Source organism: Scomber japonicus, chromosome 13 (genome assembly GCF_027409825.1).
Source record: "Scomber japonicus isolate fScoJap1 chromosome 13, fScoJap1.pri, whole genome shotgun sequence".
Taxonomy (NCBI): Eukaryota; Metazoa; Chordata; class Actinopteri; order Scombriformes; family Scombridae; genus Scomber; species Scomber japonicus.
In genome coordinates, this window is record NC_070590.1 from 16,939,514 (window position 1) to 16,956,091 (window position 16,578).

The 16,578-nt window shown below is 39.6% G+C and overlaps 2 protein-coding genes across 2 annotated transcripts; one reads left to right on the forward strand and one right to left on the reverse strand.

Moving 5' to 3' along the window:
• Positions 1 to 2,044: 2,044 nt before the first annotated feature.
• Positions 2,045 to 6,800, forward strand: chek1 (checkpoint kinase 1). The gene is made up of 14 exons (XM_053332198.1): positions 2,045 to 2,114; positions 2,227 to 2,292; positions 3,008 to 3,122; positions 3,305 to 3,413; positions 3,875 to 3,939; positions 4,021 to 4,090; positions 4,191 to 4,379; positions 4,904 to 5,008; positions 5,091 to 5,174; positions 5,278 to 5,362; positions 5,436 to 5,604; positions 5,873 to 6,004; positions 6,244 to 6,345; positions 6,622 to 6,800. Exons 2-14 carry the CDS (start codon positions 2,228 to 2,230, stop codon positions 6,715 to 6,717), a joined length of 1,386 nt encoding a protein of 461 aa, XP_053188173.1. The 5' UTR covers positions 2,045 to 2,114; position 2,227; the 3' UTR covers positions 6,718 to 6,800.
• A 506-nt stretch (positions 6,801 to 7,306) lies between these two features.
• Positions 7,307 to 15,513, reverse strand: LOC128371816 (V-set and immunoglobulin domain-containing protein 10-like 2). The gene is made up of 12 exons (XM_053332193.1): positions 15,440 to 15,513; positions 13,857 to 14,233; positions 12,876 to 13,151; positions 11,703 to 11,978; positions 10,510 to 10,797; positions 10,149 to 10,406; positions 9,776 to 10,066; positions 9,307 to 9,666; positions 8,400 to 8,522; positions 8,279 to 8,303; positions 8,057 to 8,157; positions 7,307 to 7,560 (listed from the first exon to the last, which is right to left on the reverse strand). Exons 1-12 carry the CDS (start codon positions 15,511 to 15,513, stop codon positions 7,415 to 7,417), a joined length of 2,595 nt encoding a protein of 864 aa, XP_053188168.1. The 3' UTR covers positions 7,307 to 7,414.
• Positions 15,514 to 16,578: the final 1,065 nt, after the last annotated feature.

Below are 16,578 nucleotides of genomic sequence, written 5' to 3' on the forward strand. Positions count from 1 at the left end.
GTCCAAATGACTATGTTTTATGTGTCCTGACCTGAAGTAGGCCATGGCTGCTCCTTTTTTGATCCAGGATTTCCCACCATGTCTCAACAAATTGTCAACTGTCCAGGTAGAAAAACAAGTAAGTAATTGTGAAAACAAGACAAAGTACAAACCCTTGCTTCATCATTTCCCAAAACACAGAGGCATTGCTTGTTGACATGTTGACTCAGTTATTGATTGTGCTTGTGCGCCTACACACACACACACACACACACACACACACACACACACACACACACACACACACACACACACACAATGTTGGTTATATTGGTCATAGTGCTTTTGCATTTAAATAGTGCTGAACGTTATCAAAACCTTTCCTCTTCATATTTTCAAACCTGCAAACACAGCTGATCATTTAACAGCTTTTCAATTTGACCTTTTTGTTTCACTCTAGCTTCTCAAAGGGCTGACTCATTGATACATTGATCCAGATGCAATATGTTACATAGCTGCACCTTGAAAAAAGGTTTGTGGATTACATTTTGAAATGTAACAAAGTGGGAGAGAAGGCAGGTCCTAAACAAGCAATAAAGATAAGTAGGTCAGTAACAGCTGGGCAGTTGGCCTGTGTTGGCAGGACATTACCACTATTTTTACAATTTAACTTGAAAAAATTGTACTGCTTAGGTCTGCAACAGTGGTTATTTACTCTATGTATTATATGTAATTTATTAAGTATAGTCACTTTCTAAAAAATAAAAAATAAACTTTTTTTTGAACACTGTCCAAAATCTCATTTTCACACACACACATAATAATGTAACTGATTACTGTGAAATTTACTGAACTAAGTAGTAGTACTAAATCTTTTGACCTCAGCGCCTCTCCTCTGTCACCCACTGGACAAGTCCCACTACTGGTAAGACTTGCAAAATCCTCAGAATTTGTTCCATCCAAAATTCCTGTAGCATGTAGGAGCTGCCAGTAAAAGCTTTTGGCAGGGTAACTCAAAAGGAGGATGAACATATATTTTATTTAATATACCTATAATTACAAGACATTTTGCTGTAATTAGAAATTTGTGTTTGCATGAAACATTTTCTATTGATAAAATAACAAGTGTATAGGATTGTGAAAATGGATGTTATAGCTTTTGAGTATTTATTACATTTTTATGAGGCCTACATAGTGCACACTCATGAGTTTAGTGTCCTTATAATTTGACAAGGTACAATAAATAGCAACAGGAGGGAGGCTGAAGTGAAGGGGTGTTTTTTGTAACACTGTAGTGAACAATGTGATCAAGACAAACATATGCTACAGACAAAAATAAAACAGATTTATTTTATTAGATTTTTAAACAGTCTAATAATAAAACGATGAAAAAAGGAAACGGAATGAAACACAAAATTAATAAAAAAATCAACAGAGGCAAAAATCAGATATATCATTTTATAAGTCATTCGTCGTGAGTGATCGACATCTTCAATAAAACATTCAAACAGATTTTGATGACTTATTCTTATTCAAAATAATATTTTATATCAATTAAAAATGACTTAGATGATGGGGTTCTTTTTGATATGTTGGCTTTGTGGATATGAAACTTATCTAACAAAATAAAAAAGGTTTACAGTGCTACAAATATTGATATTTTTGTACATAAAACAATAAACACTCCAATTTTGTAAATAAAGATTTGCTCCACTGATAATATATAATTGTTCCAAATTATTGATTTGTGTGGAGAGAAATTATGTGAATACCACAGCTTCCATGCCGTACAAATCAATACAAATCCAATGTGAAGTAAAAAATAAATAAATAAATACTTTCCAAAATACAACAAAATATGAGCAATTACAAAATAAATAAAGAAACAACATTCTCTTTTTATTTTAGAAACGGATGACAATTCAAATGCTCCTTCCTTTTACAAAAATAATGATTTTTAACATGTTTGGCAACAGGAGACGATGATGCAGGACGCGGTGACGTAAGACGCACAGAGGGCGGAAATGACGAGTTTGAAGTTAACGCGCCAAATGTGTGCCAAACATCTTGCAGTCGCTTCGTCAAATATATGTAGAAGTTGAACTAGTTTTTGCGGGCTGAGGAAGGCAGTGTAGGTAAGATAAATAACTAACTACAATCTGCTTTTCACTGCTTCTTTTAGTTTTTAAGATGTGTGAGTAAATGTTGTTTTGTTGTTTTACTACGACACTGTTTTTCTGTCTTTAGCATGGCGGTGCCTTTCGTGCAGGACTGGGACCTGGTACAGACTTTGGGAGAAGGAGCTTATGGAGAGTATGAATGCAATGATTTGTTCATTAGTTGATCAACTTATATTTAATCAACAACTATTTTAAACATGGTTTTGGTCACTTCTTTAAGCAAACATGTGACAAATTGTCTGGTTTTAGCTTCTCAAATCTGAAGATCGGATTTTTTTCCTTTGCCATACATGACAGTGAACTCAATATTATGTTTTGATCTTTTGGTTGGACAAAATAGACATTTAAATACCTCACCTTGGACGTGGGAAATTATAACTGACATTATATAGACACAATAATGCATAGATTAATGGGAAAAAAAATGTCACATGTCACGACTAAAACTGTGTGTGCAAGTGTAATGAGACATTAAACTCAAACATTTAACATCTTTAAAAAGCTTCACCGGTCTCATAGCTAGGGCTGTAAAAAATCTTTATTTTCTCAATAAATTGACTATTTGTGTAGATTGTAAAATATCAGATAAATGTGATTATTGTTCATCTTAAGTTCCCAGAGCCTGTCATTGATCTTCAAATGGTCTTGTTTAGTCACAAAGCCAAGAATGATCAGTTTATGAAAGCTGGGACCAGTGAATTTCTTTCCCAATTTTTGGTCAAAAATAGCTTGAACAGATTATACTATTATTATTATTATTATTATTATTATTATTATTATTATTCCTTCATAACAGCCTCTTCTCACTTTTCTTTTCTTTGCTCTAATCCGTCTGTTCATGTTGTCAGAGTGAGGCTGCTGGTGAACAGACAGACGGAGGAGGCGGTAGCAGTGAAGGTGATTGATAGCTCGCAGGCTAAAGAATGCGCTGACAATGTCAAGAAGGAGATCCTCATCCATAAGGTTGGTCACCCACCTTCAGTACAGTTAATATAACCTGAAGCTGCCTAGCTGTGCTTCATCATCATTTATGGCTTTTTAAATAGCTTTTCAGTGTTTCATTTATACATGTTACATTTACACCAACACATGGCTGAGAACACACTTGTATATTGATGTTTGTATTGTTTGCTTCTTTTTGGTAGATGCTCAACCACCGCAACATTGTACGCTTTTTTGGCCATCGGAAAGAAGGACAGACTGTGTACCTCTTCCTGGAGTACTGCACAGGAGGAGAGCTGTTCGACCGAATCGGTGAGATGCTCGACAGCAAGCAGCAAACACAAGACTTCTCTCTAACAGGCTGTAACCAGCAATGATTGAAATCACAAAATGTATGACTTCATCTTTCAATCTTCTCTTTAAATGTGACAGTTAATCACAAGTGTTCATTTTTTGGACTGATATATAAATCTTAAACTCACCAATGACAAACTTACAAAAAAGTCTCTCTGTACAATGACAACATATAAAAGAGGATTAGAAAGGTGGATGGAAGATATTCAGTTATTTTTGCATATCATTTGAAATTCACTTGACTATTGGATGGAAACATAGACTCTGATTTTCCTCTGTGTGTCCTCTTTGTGTTTTGCTCTTTAAATACAAATTGATTACACAGTGGAAAAGTAACATTTGCAGTGAATGATGTGTCCTGTTAATAACTGATATTGTCAGTTCTTTTTTTTTTAAAGTAATCTTCTCCTCCTTTTTAGAGCCTGATGTGGGGATGGCAGAGAAAGATGCTCACAAATTTTTCCAGCAGCTAATCGGGGCTGTGGTGAGTGAAGCAACTCTGTGTGGATTTAACTTCTCGCTCCTGCTTCTGCTCTTATTGATTTCTCGGTTTCACCTCTTGCAGGAGTACCTCCACAATTCTGGCATCACCCACAGAGACATAAAGCCAGAGAACATTTTGTTGGATGACAAAGGTGACAGAATACCATGTAGGGATATTAAGGTGTTGGAGGAATAACGTTGGATTGAATTTATTATAACCATTTTTGGCATTTGTTCTTTTACTTTTTTTAGATAACCTGAAGCTGACGGATTTCGGCCTGGCGACTATGTTTCGGTTCAAAGGGCAGGAGCGTCTTCTGAATCGACTCTGTGGGACTCTTCCCTACGTGGCCCCGGAGCTTCTCAGCCAAACAGAGTACAAAGCTCAGCCTGCAGACATCTGGGCTTGTGGGATCGTCCTCACTGCCATGTTGGCTGGAGGTAAGATCTCAAAACCTGTTCACAGGGTGTGAATACAATACAATATAACATCCTTGGTACTATGATGGTTAATATGCTCAATTTTTGCTGAGATTGTCAGACAGATTCCATAAACTTTTGAGGGGTTTCTTTGTGAGTGTGTTGTGAAATATATACTGCTTATTTTATGAGTACTGCGGACTATAAACATTTAAAATCTTGTTCACCACTTATTTCACCAGACTGCTGTCTTTTCAAGGAGGTATCTTAGACCTACCTCTTTACTGATATGTGAGGAAATAACCCTGAATTTGTTTTAGAACTAGATTAGAGATAGTACAAAGGGGAAGAATTATTGTAAAAAATATATCATGTATTATTATTATTATTATTATTATTATTATTATTATTATTATTATTAGGATGCTAGTTGATTGTTTGTTGCTGTTTTTTCATTTAGTGCCTTCATGTATTTCAGCAGCGTTTTCATGTGTCAGACACTGATAAATAAAGTCTGTATATGTTTTATGATGCTTCTTTTTTAGAATTGCCATGGGACCAGCCCTCTGAAAGCTGTCAGGAGTATTCTGATTGGCTCCAGAAGATAACGTATTTACCTCCTTGGAAGAAAATACAGCCAATGCCTCTTAGTAGGTCCCAGAGGTTAAGTACTGCATTTTCCACCCATGTCGTAAAGCTTTAATAAAAATCTCTCTCAACTTCTCCTTCCAGGTTTGTTGTCTAAATTACTACTGGCCAGTCCAGACGCACGCATCGACATTGCAGCAATACAGAAAGACCGCTGGTTCACTCAAGGCAAGTCACAAAATCAGTTATTGGAATTCAACATTAAGTTTAGTGTTCACTGGACTGATATGTATGTATGTGTGTATGTGTGTGTGTGTGTGTGTTCCTGCAGGCGTAAAGCAACCTCCGACCTCTCTGAGCTCAGCAGGGAACAAACAGCTCAAATCTGATGTAGGAGTCATATCCCGAGCCAACAGGTGACAGCTTTGTGTCCGTTTTAAACTCACTGGTGTTTTTGTGCCTGTGTAACACACCTTCCTCTCTCTGTAGTGATGACAGGATGCAGTTCTCCAGCTCCCAGCCTGATCTTGCAGCAGGCGGCTGGGAGGCCATGTTGTTAATAGGTCAAACTGACGGTCAAGTCAGCTTCTCCCAGCCGACCAAGCCTGAGCACATGTTGCTGGGTAGTCAGCTACTGGCAACACCGGGAGCCAGTCAGGTAATTCACATCTTCACATACCTGCTGTTATTTTGTGTTTAATAATAAATCTAGCAATATGTGTTCATTTTCTGCAATGCTTTCTCAGTTTTACAAAAGAGCAGCCATGAATATATTTTCTTTTTGTCCTCATATCAATTTTTTTTTTTTTTTTAATAGTTATTTCAAAATGTCTTTTAATCCAAACTTCTTTTTCTTCCCATTGACCCTTAATTGCTACACCAGTGCAAGTCATGCTTTTTTTTCACACCTTAACCCCTTTGTGTAGACACCATGGCAGAGATTAGTGCGGAGAATGACTCGTTTCTTCACCACTGTAAATGCTGATTCCTCCCTCACTGCCCTCAAAGAAGTCTGCGAGGGCCTGGCACTTGTCTTCAAACTCAGCTGCACCAAACAGGTACGTCTGCACTCAGGTATACAGGGTTATCCTGGGCCTTCAAATATTTGGGGACTCTCATGAAGAACTATTTTTGAATCATTAGCCTTTTAAAATGGTTTACTACTGATGAGATCTTAAAGATTGTAATTTCTAATGATGCTGAACGAGTATGTGTTTGCAGTTAAGTTCATCCCAAATATAAATTACAAGTAGGGAATTTCATGCAAGTTGTTTAATTGTATCCTTGACGATGACAGGTGACGGTGAGCACACTTGACAAACGCAACAACAAACTCATCTTCAAAGTCCATTTGCTAGAGATGAATCAGAGAGTACTGCTGGACTTCAGACTGTCTAAGGTGGGTTTTTGCACCTGAATATTGTATATGTTGTGTTTTTACATGAATAAACCATCCCCACTAACCACTAATACAGTTGGCACAATGATCGGCACTTCCTGTGCATCTGAAGTGCTCTACGGCACAGACAGAGATTGATTTGAAAAGCCCATAAAGCTGATGTTAAGCTGTGAGTCATCCCTTTGCTGAACACCTGATGATTAGAGCACATTTAGCTCATTATGTGAGAAGATGTGGTATTGATGGAGATGCTGACTGCTATCTGTGCGTTTCCAGGGTGACGGTCTGGAGTTTAAACGTCTCTTCGTGAAGATAAAGCAGAAGCTCGGTGACATCATCAGCACCCAGAAGATTTTACTCCCCATCACATGAACTGCCACATCTTCTCAGCCTCTGGTGTCTACGAACGATCATGAGCTGAAAAACTGTATATATTTAGCTGTTACTTTTAAATTCAACAATAAGTTCCTTGTATTTGTGTCCTTGTGAGAATGTTCAGTGTTCGATGTCACGAGGGCTGACTTCTTAAGTTGGTGCTCATGTTATGTCTCTTTCATATAATTATGTTAAGTGTGTCTGTGTGTCTGTCTGTCCATGTTCTACCTTTTTTAAGGAAGCTGATTTGTTCTGATTATGCTCAACATGATACAGTCCAAAGTCATGAATCAATTATTAAAAGACCAACATCGTATGTGAAAAGTCAAGTTATGTACATAATGGAGAATTCAACACTCATTTTAGGCTTACGTATAAGGTGAGATGAACTTTTGCAAGTGTCTGTTCCTGTTTAAATTCACCTCAACAAAAACAAGGAAATACTAGAAGCTATCAAAAAGATTTTCTATAAAAAATGTAAAAAGCTCATGTTGGCTGGACAGTAAACATTTAATGTAGAAATCAATGAATCCCTTTTTATTATGTAGGTAAGGATCTGTAAAGTAGAGCTTTGAACTGTTACTGTAGTTACATAAAGATCCAAGTTAGAGGCTGTACTTGATGATGTAAAACTTTGAAACCACTTACAAAAACATTTAGCTGAATAGAGTCTGATGATGAATATTATATGCAACTAGGAGCCTGTGGCTTTAACAGTGATGGTGACGCTGACAGGCTCGTTATCATCTCCAGGGGGAGGGTCTTGGCCAATGGTGGGAGGGGCACTCGGGGTTGAGGTGGTTAGGGGTGAAGATGCCCTGGGTAAAGCAAGAGTTGGACCTGGAAGGACAAGTATTAATGTTCAGAATCAGATTTTTTTTTTTTTTTTTTAAGTGATATGATTTTTAGATCAGGAATGTTAAAATTGGCAGTTTTTCTTTTAAATCAAAAGATGTGGAAAGCCACCATCTCTATTACAACAAAGGTACACTTCCACAGGTGGTGCTTATTTTGCCTGATTAGCCCTTTTCTAAGGACTGTGTGGGTGTGTACAAACGCCTTGATTGACATCTTTTTTTTTCCCACACACCATGCTCTGCCCAACTGCAACCTGAGTAGAGGTCTAATCAACCAGAGCTAGAAACATTGGTATCCTTTCATCATGAACACAGACATTCTCAGTAGATATTTGTTCTAATTCAAACCACAGGGCTTCACCCAACACTCCAAACTCTACTTTAAAACACCAACTTTAAAGACACGGAATTGTCCTAAATATTAATGTTAAAATGCTCATGTTCATCTTAAGGTTTGTGTGAATGTGGGTTCATCTTACCTGGACTAGACAATCCACCAATCTCCTCTATTCCTCCCTCAGACTCAGCAACTACCTCGTCCTCTGGGAAGTTAATGTTTTCCCTGGACTGGCTGTGCTGCCTGGGTGCAACAAGAGAAGAAACATTTTAGTGGCATATCTATTCACATAATAAGCTCTAATTTAACATTATTACAACCTGCTTAGTTTTTCTGTGTTGGTTCTATACACAGATATACTCACGAGCCAAACAGCATGTCATGTAGCCCTGTGGGAAACAACAGAGAACATTAATGCCACGTCATGTGACAGTGGTTCAGTTGTACCAGTCAATAGGATGTTGGTGCTGGTGTGCAAGACTCACGAGGGTTGTTGTTGCGGTTGCGGATTATGTACATGAGCAACAGCGCTGTGACGATGGCCGCAAAGAGCATCCCCCCTATAGCTGCTCCAATCACAGCGGGGTAGGCATTGAAGCGTGGTTCGGCTGCAACACATCACAGTTACACATTGCAAAATAGTACACCTCTAACAACACACAACTGTTACATTTAGTGTCTCACAGTGATTCTCAACCCAATACATTCTTCCTCTTCCAAACAAAAAGTTGAATACATAAGCATTAAAATGCTCAATTCAATACGGTCAGTGGTTTTACTGCTTCAGCCTTTCTTGGTCTGGTATAGTTAAATCCTTTTAACATGAGCTTCTGTGCACTACTTTGACAGTACACAGGTTGAGAAGCACTGGTCTGACCATTATCCTATCCTGACCCTTGACCTACAAGCCTTTCTGCACCTTGAACAATCACTTGGATTTAGAGCAGTCAAATCCTACTACACATAGTACAGCTGACACGATCATTTACAAAAAGAAGCACAGAGGGCAAGTTAGAGAAAGATAAGGCACAGGGAAGAAAGGTAAAGAGGAAATGAACGAAAAGTGTGAAGCGGTGAGGTGTGTGTGTATGTTTGTGTGCATTTTGAGTGTGTGTGTGTCTTTCACCTAAGTGGATAACAAAAAAAAAGAAAAACAAATATGTTAGACTGTCACCAGAGTATCAATGATTGTATCAGCAATCACAGCAAAGCACTGGCATCAGCAATGTTTGAATAATCACCTGACTCACCTTGAAATTTTACAATATTGTTTCTCCTGCCTTTTCTAATCTTTCAATCAATCTGTTTGATTAGACATCCCTCACTTAAGCCCCTCTCTTTCAACAGCTGCATATCTACCCACATGTTGCTCACTCCGTTCACTTACTGTACCTGGAGACCTTGCTGCTGAAGGGTGTCCGACAGTGCGATAGTTGAGAGATGTGACCCGGAACTGGTAGGTAACGGTGGGTGTCAGGCTCCCTATTGTATGACTTCTGACTTCTGGGTCCCGGATGATGTTTTGGTACCAGATTGGGGGGCCGATCCTTCCCTCCGCCTCCTCCTTCGAAACGTTGCTGCTGTCTCTCCTTCCTGGCCGCTCTGACACCCATATGTGCTCCAGGATGAAACCTGTCCAGCCGCCTTCTTTCTCTGCTTCACTGTCTATCTGCCACTCAAGCTCCACCTCGTTACGCATTCGGTTGTTGTATGTCACTCTGACCAGGCTAGCGTTGGGTGGCATGGGGTGCCCTGAGAAAAGAGAAGGCCAAATAGAAAGATGTGCTTGTGCATGAGCTAAACAATCTGTTCTGGTCAGAACACAATAGATATGAGGATGGAAAATAAATCAGTTTCTTACTCTTCACTACTAATGTGACATTGATTTCAGTTCCACCCACTGCGTTGGAAGTGGAGCACCTATACTCGCCACTGTCTTGAGTCTCCTCTGTGTCTCGCACAGTCAGATTGGCCCAGGCAGATGTTCGCAGCAACTTGTACTTGGATGTATCCTCCACGCCTGTGCCATGATTGTTGAACCAGGTTATTTCACTGACAGGAAGATAGTTGGCTCGCAGGTTGCACGTCAGCTGGACATCACTGCCCTCATATACAGACACAACTCTGCGCTGTGTCAGCAACACAGGGGCCTCTGCAGGTGACAAGTGAAAGGTTAAATGAGCAAATAATATCTGCTACTTCTTGTTAAGTTTGTTTGTTCGATATGCACTGACCCAGTGAGAGTTTGCAGGTCTTGGTTTGGACCAGAAGTGGATGTTTAGCATGGCAGGTGTAGGGTTTCTCACTGCGGGCGGTGCCATAGTGAAGGACGAGGATGTTGGAGTTCTCTTCACCACCTTTGCCCTGGCCACCCGGACCCTCCCACCACACCAAGGCTTTCGGTTCCCCTCCATCCCACGAGCAGGACAGCATCAGGTATTGCTTGTTATTAGTCACATAGGCAAAACACTCTGGCTCTGCAGGGGGAACATCTGGTGGAGGAGAGGAGATTGAATTGAATATGAGAATTTTGGATAGCAGCATATGAAACTGTCTGTTTTTATTAACTGTGTTTTGCTTTAATTCCACCCTCACATGTGCGTGTGCTGCACTCTGTTGGCCGTTTGAGTGCAGGGTGGGAGCCCATGCATGTATACAGGCTGTTGCTGGAAGTCAGGCCTTCAGACGGCAGCAAGAGGGCAGTGTCGCTCAGTGGATTTGCTTGGTTGCCCATGTCGGCCACATTTTGTCCTACATGTTTCAGGTCTCCAGTCCAGTGGAGGGAGGCGGAGGGGAATCCACCAGACCAAGAGCAGAGCAGTCTCAGAGAGGTGTGATTCAAAGCCGGTTCCACAGAGCAGGAAGGAGAGCCATCAGGTGGATCTGTGGGGATAGGATACAGCGTAACGAGGCAAAGTGGGGTTACGGGAGGTCATCAGGACCAGAGAAAGTGTCTGTGGCTGCAGTTTTCTGGATGTTGGGTATAAATTATCATCAAATTATAGAAAAAGAAATATGCTTTAAAATCTTCATCTTTAATTTGCAGCCTTTTCTTATGATAGCTGGGTAACAGATGATTGTCAAATCAGAACTACAATGTTAACGTCTTATCTAATGTAGGCACTCTATATCCTTTTTGGGATTTGACACATGAACTGGCAGAAATGCTCAAACTCAGCAAAACCAAACAGGAAATCAGAATGACAAGCACTGGCCTTCTTGCCAACCAACGCTTGCCATGGCTGTGATGTCACAGCGGGGTACCTGCCAAAGAGTCCCATCAACTTCTCCGACGATCCAAACAGGAGAATTGGTCTGGAGCACTTCCACAGTCTGCTGTGTATGTGTGTGTGTGTGTGTGTGTGTGTGTGTGTGTGTGTGTGTGTGTGTGTAAGCCTATGTGTGCATTTGCAAGCTCTTGGTTTGTTTTGGAAGTCTTAGTGAGTATAAAGTGCTGGAAATTTAAGAGATGATGTAATGAATGAAGCGAGAACATTTAACACAGGAAAACAGATGAGATGAAGGAGCTTTCTGCTGAAAACAGGAGAAGTTCAACTGAAATTGAAATAACTGGGAAGTTGTATTTAAAAGATTTGGTGTTAATAAAGATAGAATCAAAGGTGATTAAGATCCTGTATTTGTCTTGTACTGTAAACGTCATCCTGTTTTTTTTACACTCCTTGCCATTTGTAGTATCAAGACAGAGGACCACAGGTGAGGAGTGTTTAAGTTCAACAAAAGAGGGCTCATGGCATCATCCAAGGTCAAAGGTCAGAGATCACACTCACAGTAAACAGTCAGGCTGATGGTTTTTTTGGAGCGCGTATTGAGGTAGGTGTTCTGTGCCAAGCAGGCGTAGTCGCCGGTGTGCATGCGGAGGATTTTGGTGATGGTGAGCTGCGGCCCCGTGTAGACCTGCGAGTTGTTGTAGAACCAGACGTACTGACTAGGCGGGTTGGACTGGGCTTGACACAGTAAAGAAACAGTCTCTCTCTCCAGGGCTGAGTAGCCCCGCTCTGTCAGAGTGTATGGAGTCACATCTATCTGAGGAATGTCCGGACCAACTGGAGAGAAAGAACATGGACACTCAACAAGTTATGATGGACCGGTTATTTATAAGCCAAAGCAGAAACAATAGATGTTTTTCAAATGCCAAGAGAAAAGAAGGTCCACAAAAGCGGACCTATGACTAAAACATGAACCAGTAATGATTTGTCAAGGCTGTCATTCAAAGCAAGATTACATGGTGACATTTTCTCTGAAGATGACAAATGCCGAAGATGCTTTACTCACAAACTACTGATTACTCATACATCAAATGCCAAACAATAGAAAAGATTCACAGCAGATGGAAAGGACAAAACATGAAAAGTCCATTGCTCATCCACAAAAAGTGCTTTTAGAGGACTGCAGCCTTAAACTCTTGCCATGGTTTAGGTATTTCAGGGTTTTTAAAAAGAAATTTGGCTAAATGTTTCCATGGATTTGAAACATAGGAAACTCTTATTATTATTATTTCAGTCTGTAATGATAAAAAGTTTCACCTTGTATCTTTTTTTGTATTTATTTGATTTAATTTAACTAACCTGACAGCACCAGATGGGTTGTTACACAGAGCCACCTGACAAATCATCCTTGGAAACTGTTTGGAAAAGGTCCAGAATGTCCAAAAAATACTTGGCAGGTGATTGGATGAACTATCTGTCTATCACTGTCTTACCTTGCGAGGCAGGTGGACTCGTGAGATCACGTGAGGATCTGCATAGAAAGCAGATTGGTCCAAACTATCTGTGGTTTGAACGCAAGCGCATAAATTGAACTGACAAGATGGCTTCTCGTGTGATCTCATGAATCCAGCTGCCTCAAAAGTGTTTACCTAACTTGTAAATACTCATTAGTCCCATTAAAAAAACATTTAATTATAAAAACCCCAAATAACTCCCTAAATCCCCTCTACTCACAGATGATGTCCATCCATATGCGGTCAGAGCGCTCACTGTTGACTGCGTTGCTGACCACGCAGCGGTACCAGCCGGTGTGGTTGCGGTTGACATCAGTCACGTTGACCACGCTGGTGTTGCTCTGTGCAAAGGTTGAGATGTTTCCACTGCGGGTTTCATGTTGCCACACATACTGGATCGGTCCAGTCCCATTTTCAAGATTACAACGCATCCACATGGTGGATCCTTCCACTGGAGATACATCATTCACCAGGAGGTAGGGCTTCGTGACTGGGACTGTTGAAGACAAAGTCACACAACATGTATGTTTACTGTTTTTTAATGCAGATCAGTGTCTTGTATACACATACATGTTACTTCAACTGTAGCCTGCAAAGAAATAATTTCACATTTTAGTTAAATTTGACTCTGGTTTGATTTTTACTCTGGAATTAACATCAATATCATCAGACTAAACCACAATAAGCCTTGTTGGCACTGCTCCTGGCCAAGAAATAGTCCCTCACATAATTGCCCCTAAAACCACAACACGACATTTTTATACTGTCTTTTGTACGGATTAAGACAAAATATATATCAAGTTAATAATGAGCTTTAGATATGCTAGTAGATGTAGTCATCTAATTCTCTATAAGATAGCAAATACTCATATATCCCAAAATGTCAAACTAAAAAAATCTTTTAGCAGCAAGAGAGCCATCTGATCTGTCCCTACTTCATCTATTGATTCAATGCAGCCACCTACAGTTGATGTATTTGCAGGAATTTGATGTGTCTTAAAGAGAATTTCAGTTGCAATATAACAAATATTTTATTTTTGCTTTGCTTTCTGATACTACTCAGTCACAACAGTAATCTTTCTATTTGATGACTTTTGCTCTGGATTTGATCACAGACGTAACCATATATTATAACCATATGTTGACCAATGTGACTTTGAAAAACAAATTCAAAAAATGACCCCTTTGGAGGAGGTCTTACCTCGGACAGTGAGGTGCACGTAGTAGTAGTAGACTTTGGGCTCCTTGTCTATGTCATAAAAGGCCTGGCAGGTGAACAGGCCCTGTGCAGCTAGAGGCAGTTTCTCGATGCTCACGGCAGCACTGTTTGAGATGATTGACAGCTTTCCAAGCTTCTGGGAGAGCTGCTGGATCCTTGGTCCTCGCCCCAAATCATACACCACTGCTTTTATAGCTTCAGTACCGGGCTTAGTGAAGCTCCATATGTACATGTCAGGTGAGGTGGAACCACACTCCAGGATCACAGCTTTGTTCACCACACCGTAAACATTGGTGTCCTGGTACACCACCTCCCAGCTGGGATTGACCTCCACCGCTGGAGGAGGGAGAGGGTATACAAAATGCACATAAGTGTGTGTGTGTGTGTGTGTGTGTGTGTGTGTGTGTGTGAAGATGAGGTGATGGTGGTGTCATTTACCGTGCCAGTGTTCAGTTACAGGATTGATTACACTGTGAGTTTCAGGCACACTCTAATAGTTTAATGGGGGCATTTCAAAAGAGTTAACCGGATTACTCAAATGATTTTTCCATCCACAGTAAAACTATCTATCATCTTTGCTTCCTTGCATACTCTGTCTCTCCATTCCCGTATTACTCACCATGCAAGATTAGCAGTTAGGAAAAATTGATTTAGTTAAAATAAATGTATCACAACATGAATATAATTATAATAGTATTTTTTCACCTTACATAAATTCACACATAAAATATTCAAATTGACATTAAGTGTAATGAACAGTTACATCAGACAAAAGATGAAAGAACATTAACTAAGATATTGTATTTATGTACAATTTTGATCTAATTATTGAGTTATTTGATTTTGATTTCAATTTCAATTATACTTTAAACTTTTACTTGATTACATTGCAGAGGGGAGTATGGTACTTTTTACTCCGTTACTTTTATCTCACAACTAGTTACAAGTTATTGTTTGTTACTGTTAGTTATTACTAGTGTATGGTAGTGTACTAGTTTACTGTGTTATTGCTATTTTCACTGTCATTCTGTTGCACTTCATCGTTCACATATACAGATACTGAACAAATTCAACATGTAGGCACCAATCCAGAGGTCTGGAACATTGCTACATTTTCTTAAAATGTGCTTACAATTAAAGCCCAACCATGCCAATACTAGCTCATCACATATAATTAGTATGTATGTTGACCAATAAGTAATGAGACATTTTAGCAAGAAAATGTAACAAATATTTATATTTATCCATCAACTACTACCTGCTTTGTTGTTGTTGTTTTTTTGTGTGCAAATGACCTGTAGGGTGGCTGAGGTAGCACTCTGCTGAAGATATGGTCATTTAGAATTTGTGTCTCCTTTACACAACAGAGTTTAGTAAAAAGAAAAAGAAATAAAATAAAAAATATGACCATAAAATGATAACACAGTTCTACTTCAAGTCTATAAAAGGTAACATTGTTTTTTTATGGTTCAGCTATGCAGCCATAGCAGTAATATTAATTTGTCATGAAGTCTTCAGCAACCATTCAAAGCATGTTCTATAGAAAATTCATTCACACTGGAAAAGCCTTACCATAAGTTAGGTCAAACAGGATGGTAAGCAGGAATGGAAAGGCCAGCCCTAGCAGTTGGGCCACCATGGTATCATGATGATCCTGAGTCCAACAAGCTCTTCACCCTGAAAAATGTGGTTGAGATTATTGAAAAGTAAAACTTTTACGCCACAAAAACTGACTCTGAAAGACTTGAGGTCTCTCTCTCATCCAGTAGTTTCTTGGAGAATCCAGTTGCAAGCACTGGCTTCATTAGACTGAGAGTAGGAAGGAGACGAAGGGTCACTAAACTGATTTGGAGTTCAATTATTCATTTGTTTTTCCTTTCTCTCCATCCCTCTATCCCTCTTTCTTTGTCCAGCAGGGTTAGAATAACATGGTGATACTGAACTCATCTATTATACACGACAGGCTCAGAGATGGACAGGTTAGCCTTCCACACACAAACACACAAATGCACGTATGCACACACCTGCACATTAACCAATAGCTGACACACAGGGTCTCAACATGGACATTCCTCCACACAGGCCTTTCATGTTAATCTGCACTTAAATCCTCTGATTAAGCAGAGAAACACTGAAAATAACTAACACTGATCTCACAAACATTTTCAGATTTGCAGTGTACAAAATTCTACTTTTCTACTTTTCCTGTGGTATTTTGGGACAAAATGAGTGTTATGCAGCCAGCCAACTCTACAGTGGATGCACACATGATCTAAAAAGAAGGATTAAAAGGGGATTTATATCTTAGATTTTCTTTGCCCTTTGTCTGTTTCAGTGCAAGCTTAAAGACAAAAAGATCTTATATGCTGAACAAACAGCCAAATTCAAAATTGATTTGGGAACTCAGTAAAAACAATCATCTATTATGCATCAGGTCATTTTCCCATATTTCCCCAGACATATTGGGTAACTGTAAAAGTAAGTCTTTTTTTATTTTATTCCAGGGGTCATGTGAAGTGCATAGGGCACTGATGACATTAGGATTAAAATAGATGAAGCAATCTGGCATTTTGCAGCAATGCTCTGTGTTTCCTCAAAACAATGCCGTGACCTCGACATGCTGCAGGTCACCGTTCAAAGATGTAAAGCTGCTGTATGCACTTAATAAGGTGCAAATCCTACACATACACATCTTTTATCTCTG

Coding starts and splice junctions, on each gene's coding strand:
- LOC128371816 (XM_053332193.1), bottom strand. CDS start 15,513: ATGGTGGCCCAACTGCTAGGGCTGGCCTTTCCATTCCTGCTTACCATC. Junction 14,234..15,439: donor GACCTAACTTATGGTAAGGC/TTTTCCAGTGTG, acceptor TTATGTGCATTT/TGTATACCCTCTCCCTCCTC. Junction 9,667..9,775: donor TGTCACATTAGTAGTGAAGA/GTAAGAAACTGA, acceptor CTCTTTTCTCAG/GGCACCCCATGCCACCCAAC.
- chek1 (XM_053332198.1), top strand. CDS start 2,228: ATGGCGGTGCCTTTCGTGCAGGACTGGGACCTGGTACAGACTTTGGGA. Junction 3,414..3,874: donor AGAGCTGTTCGACCGAATCG/GTGAGATGCTCG, acceptor CCTCCTTTTTAG/AGCCTGATGTGGGGATGGCA. Junction 4,091..4,190: donor CATTTTGTTGGATGACAAAG/GTGACAGAATAC, acceptor TACTTTTTTTAG/ATAACCTGAAGCTGACGGAT.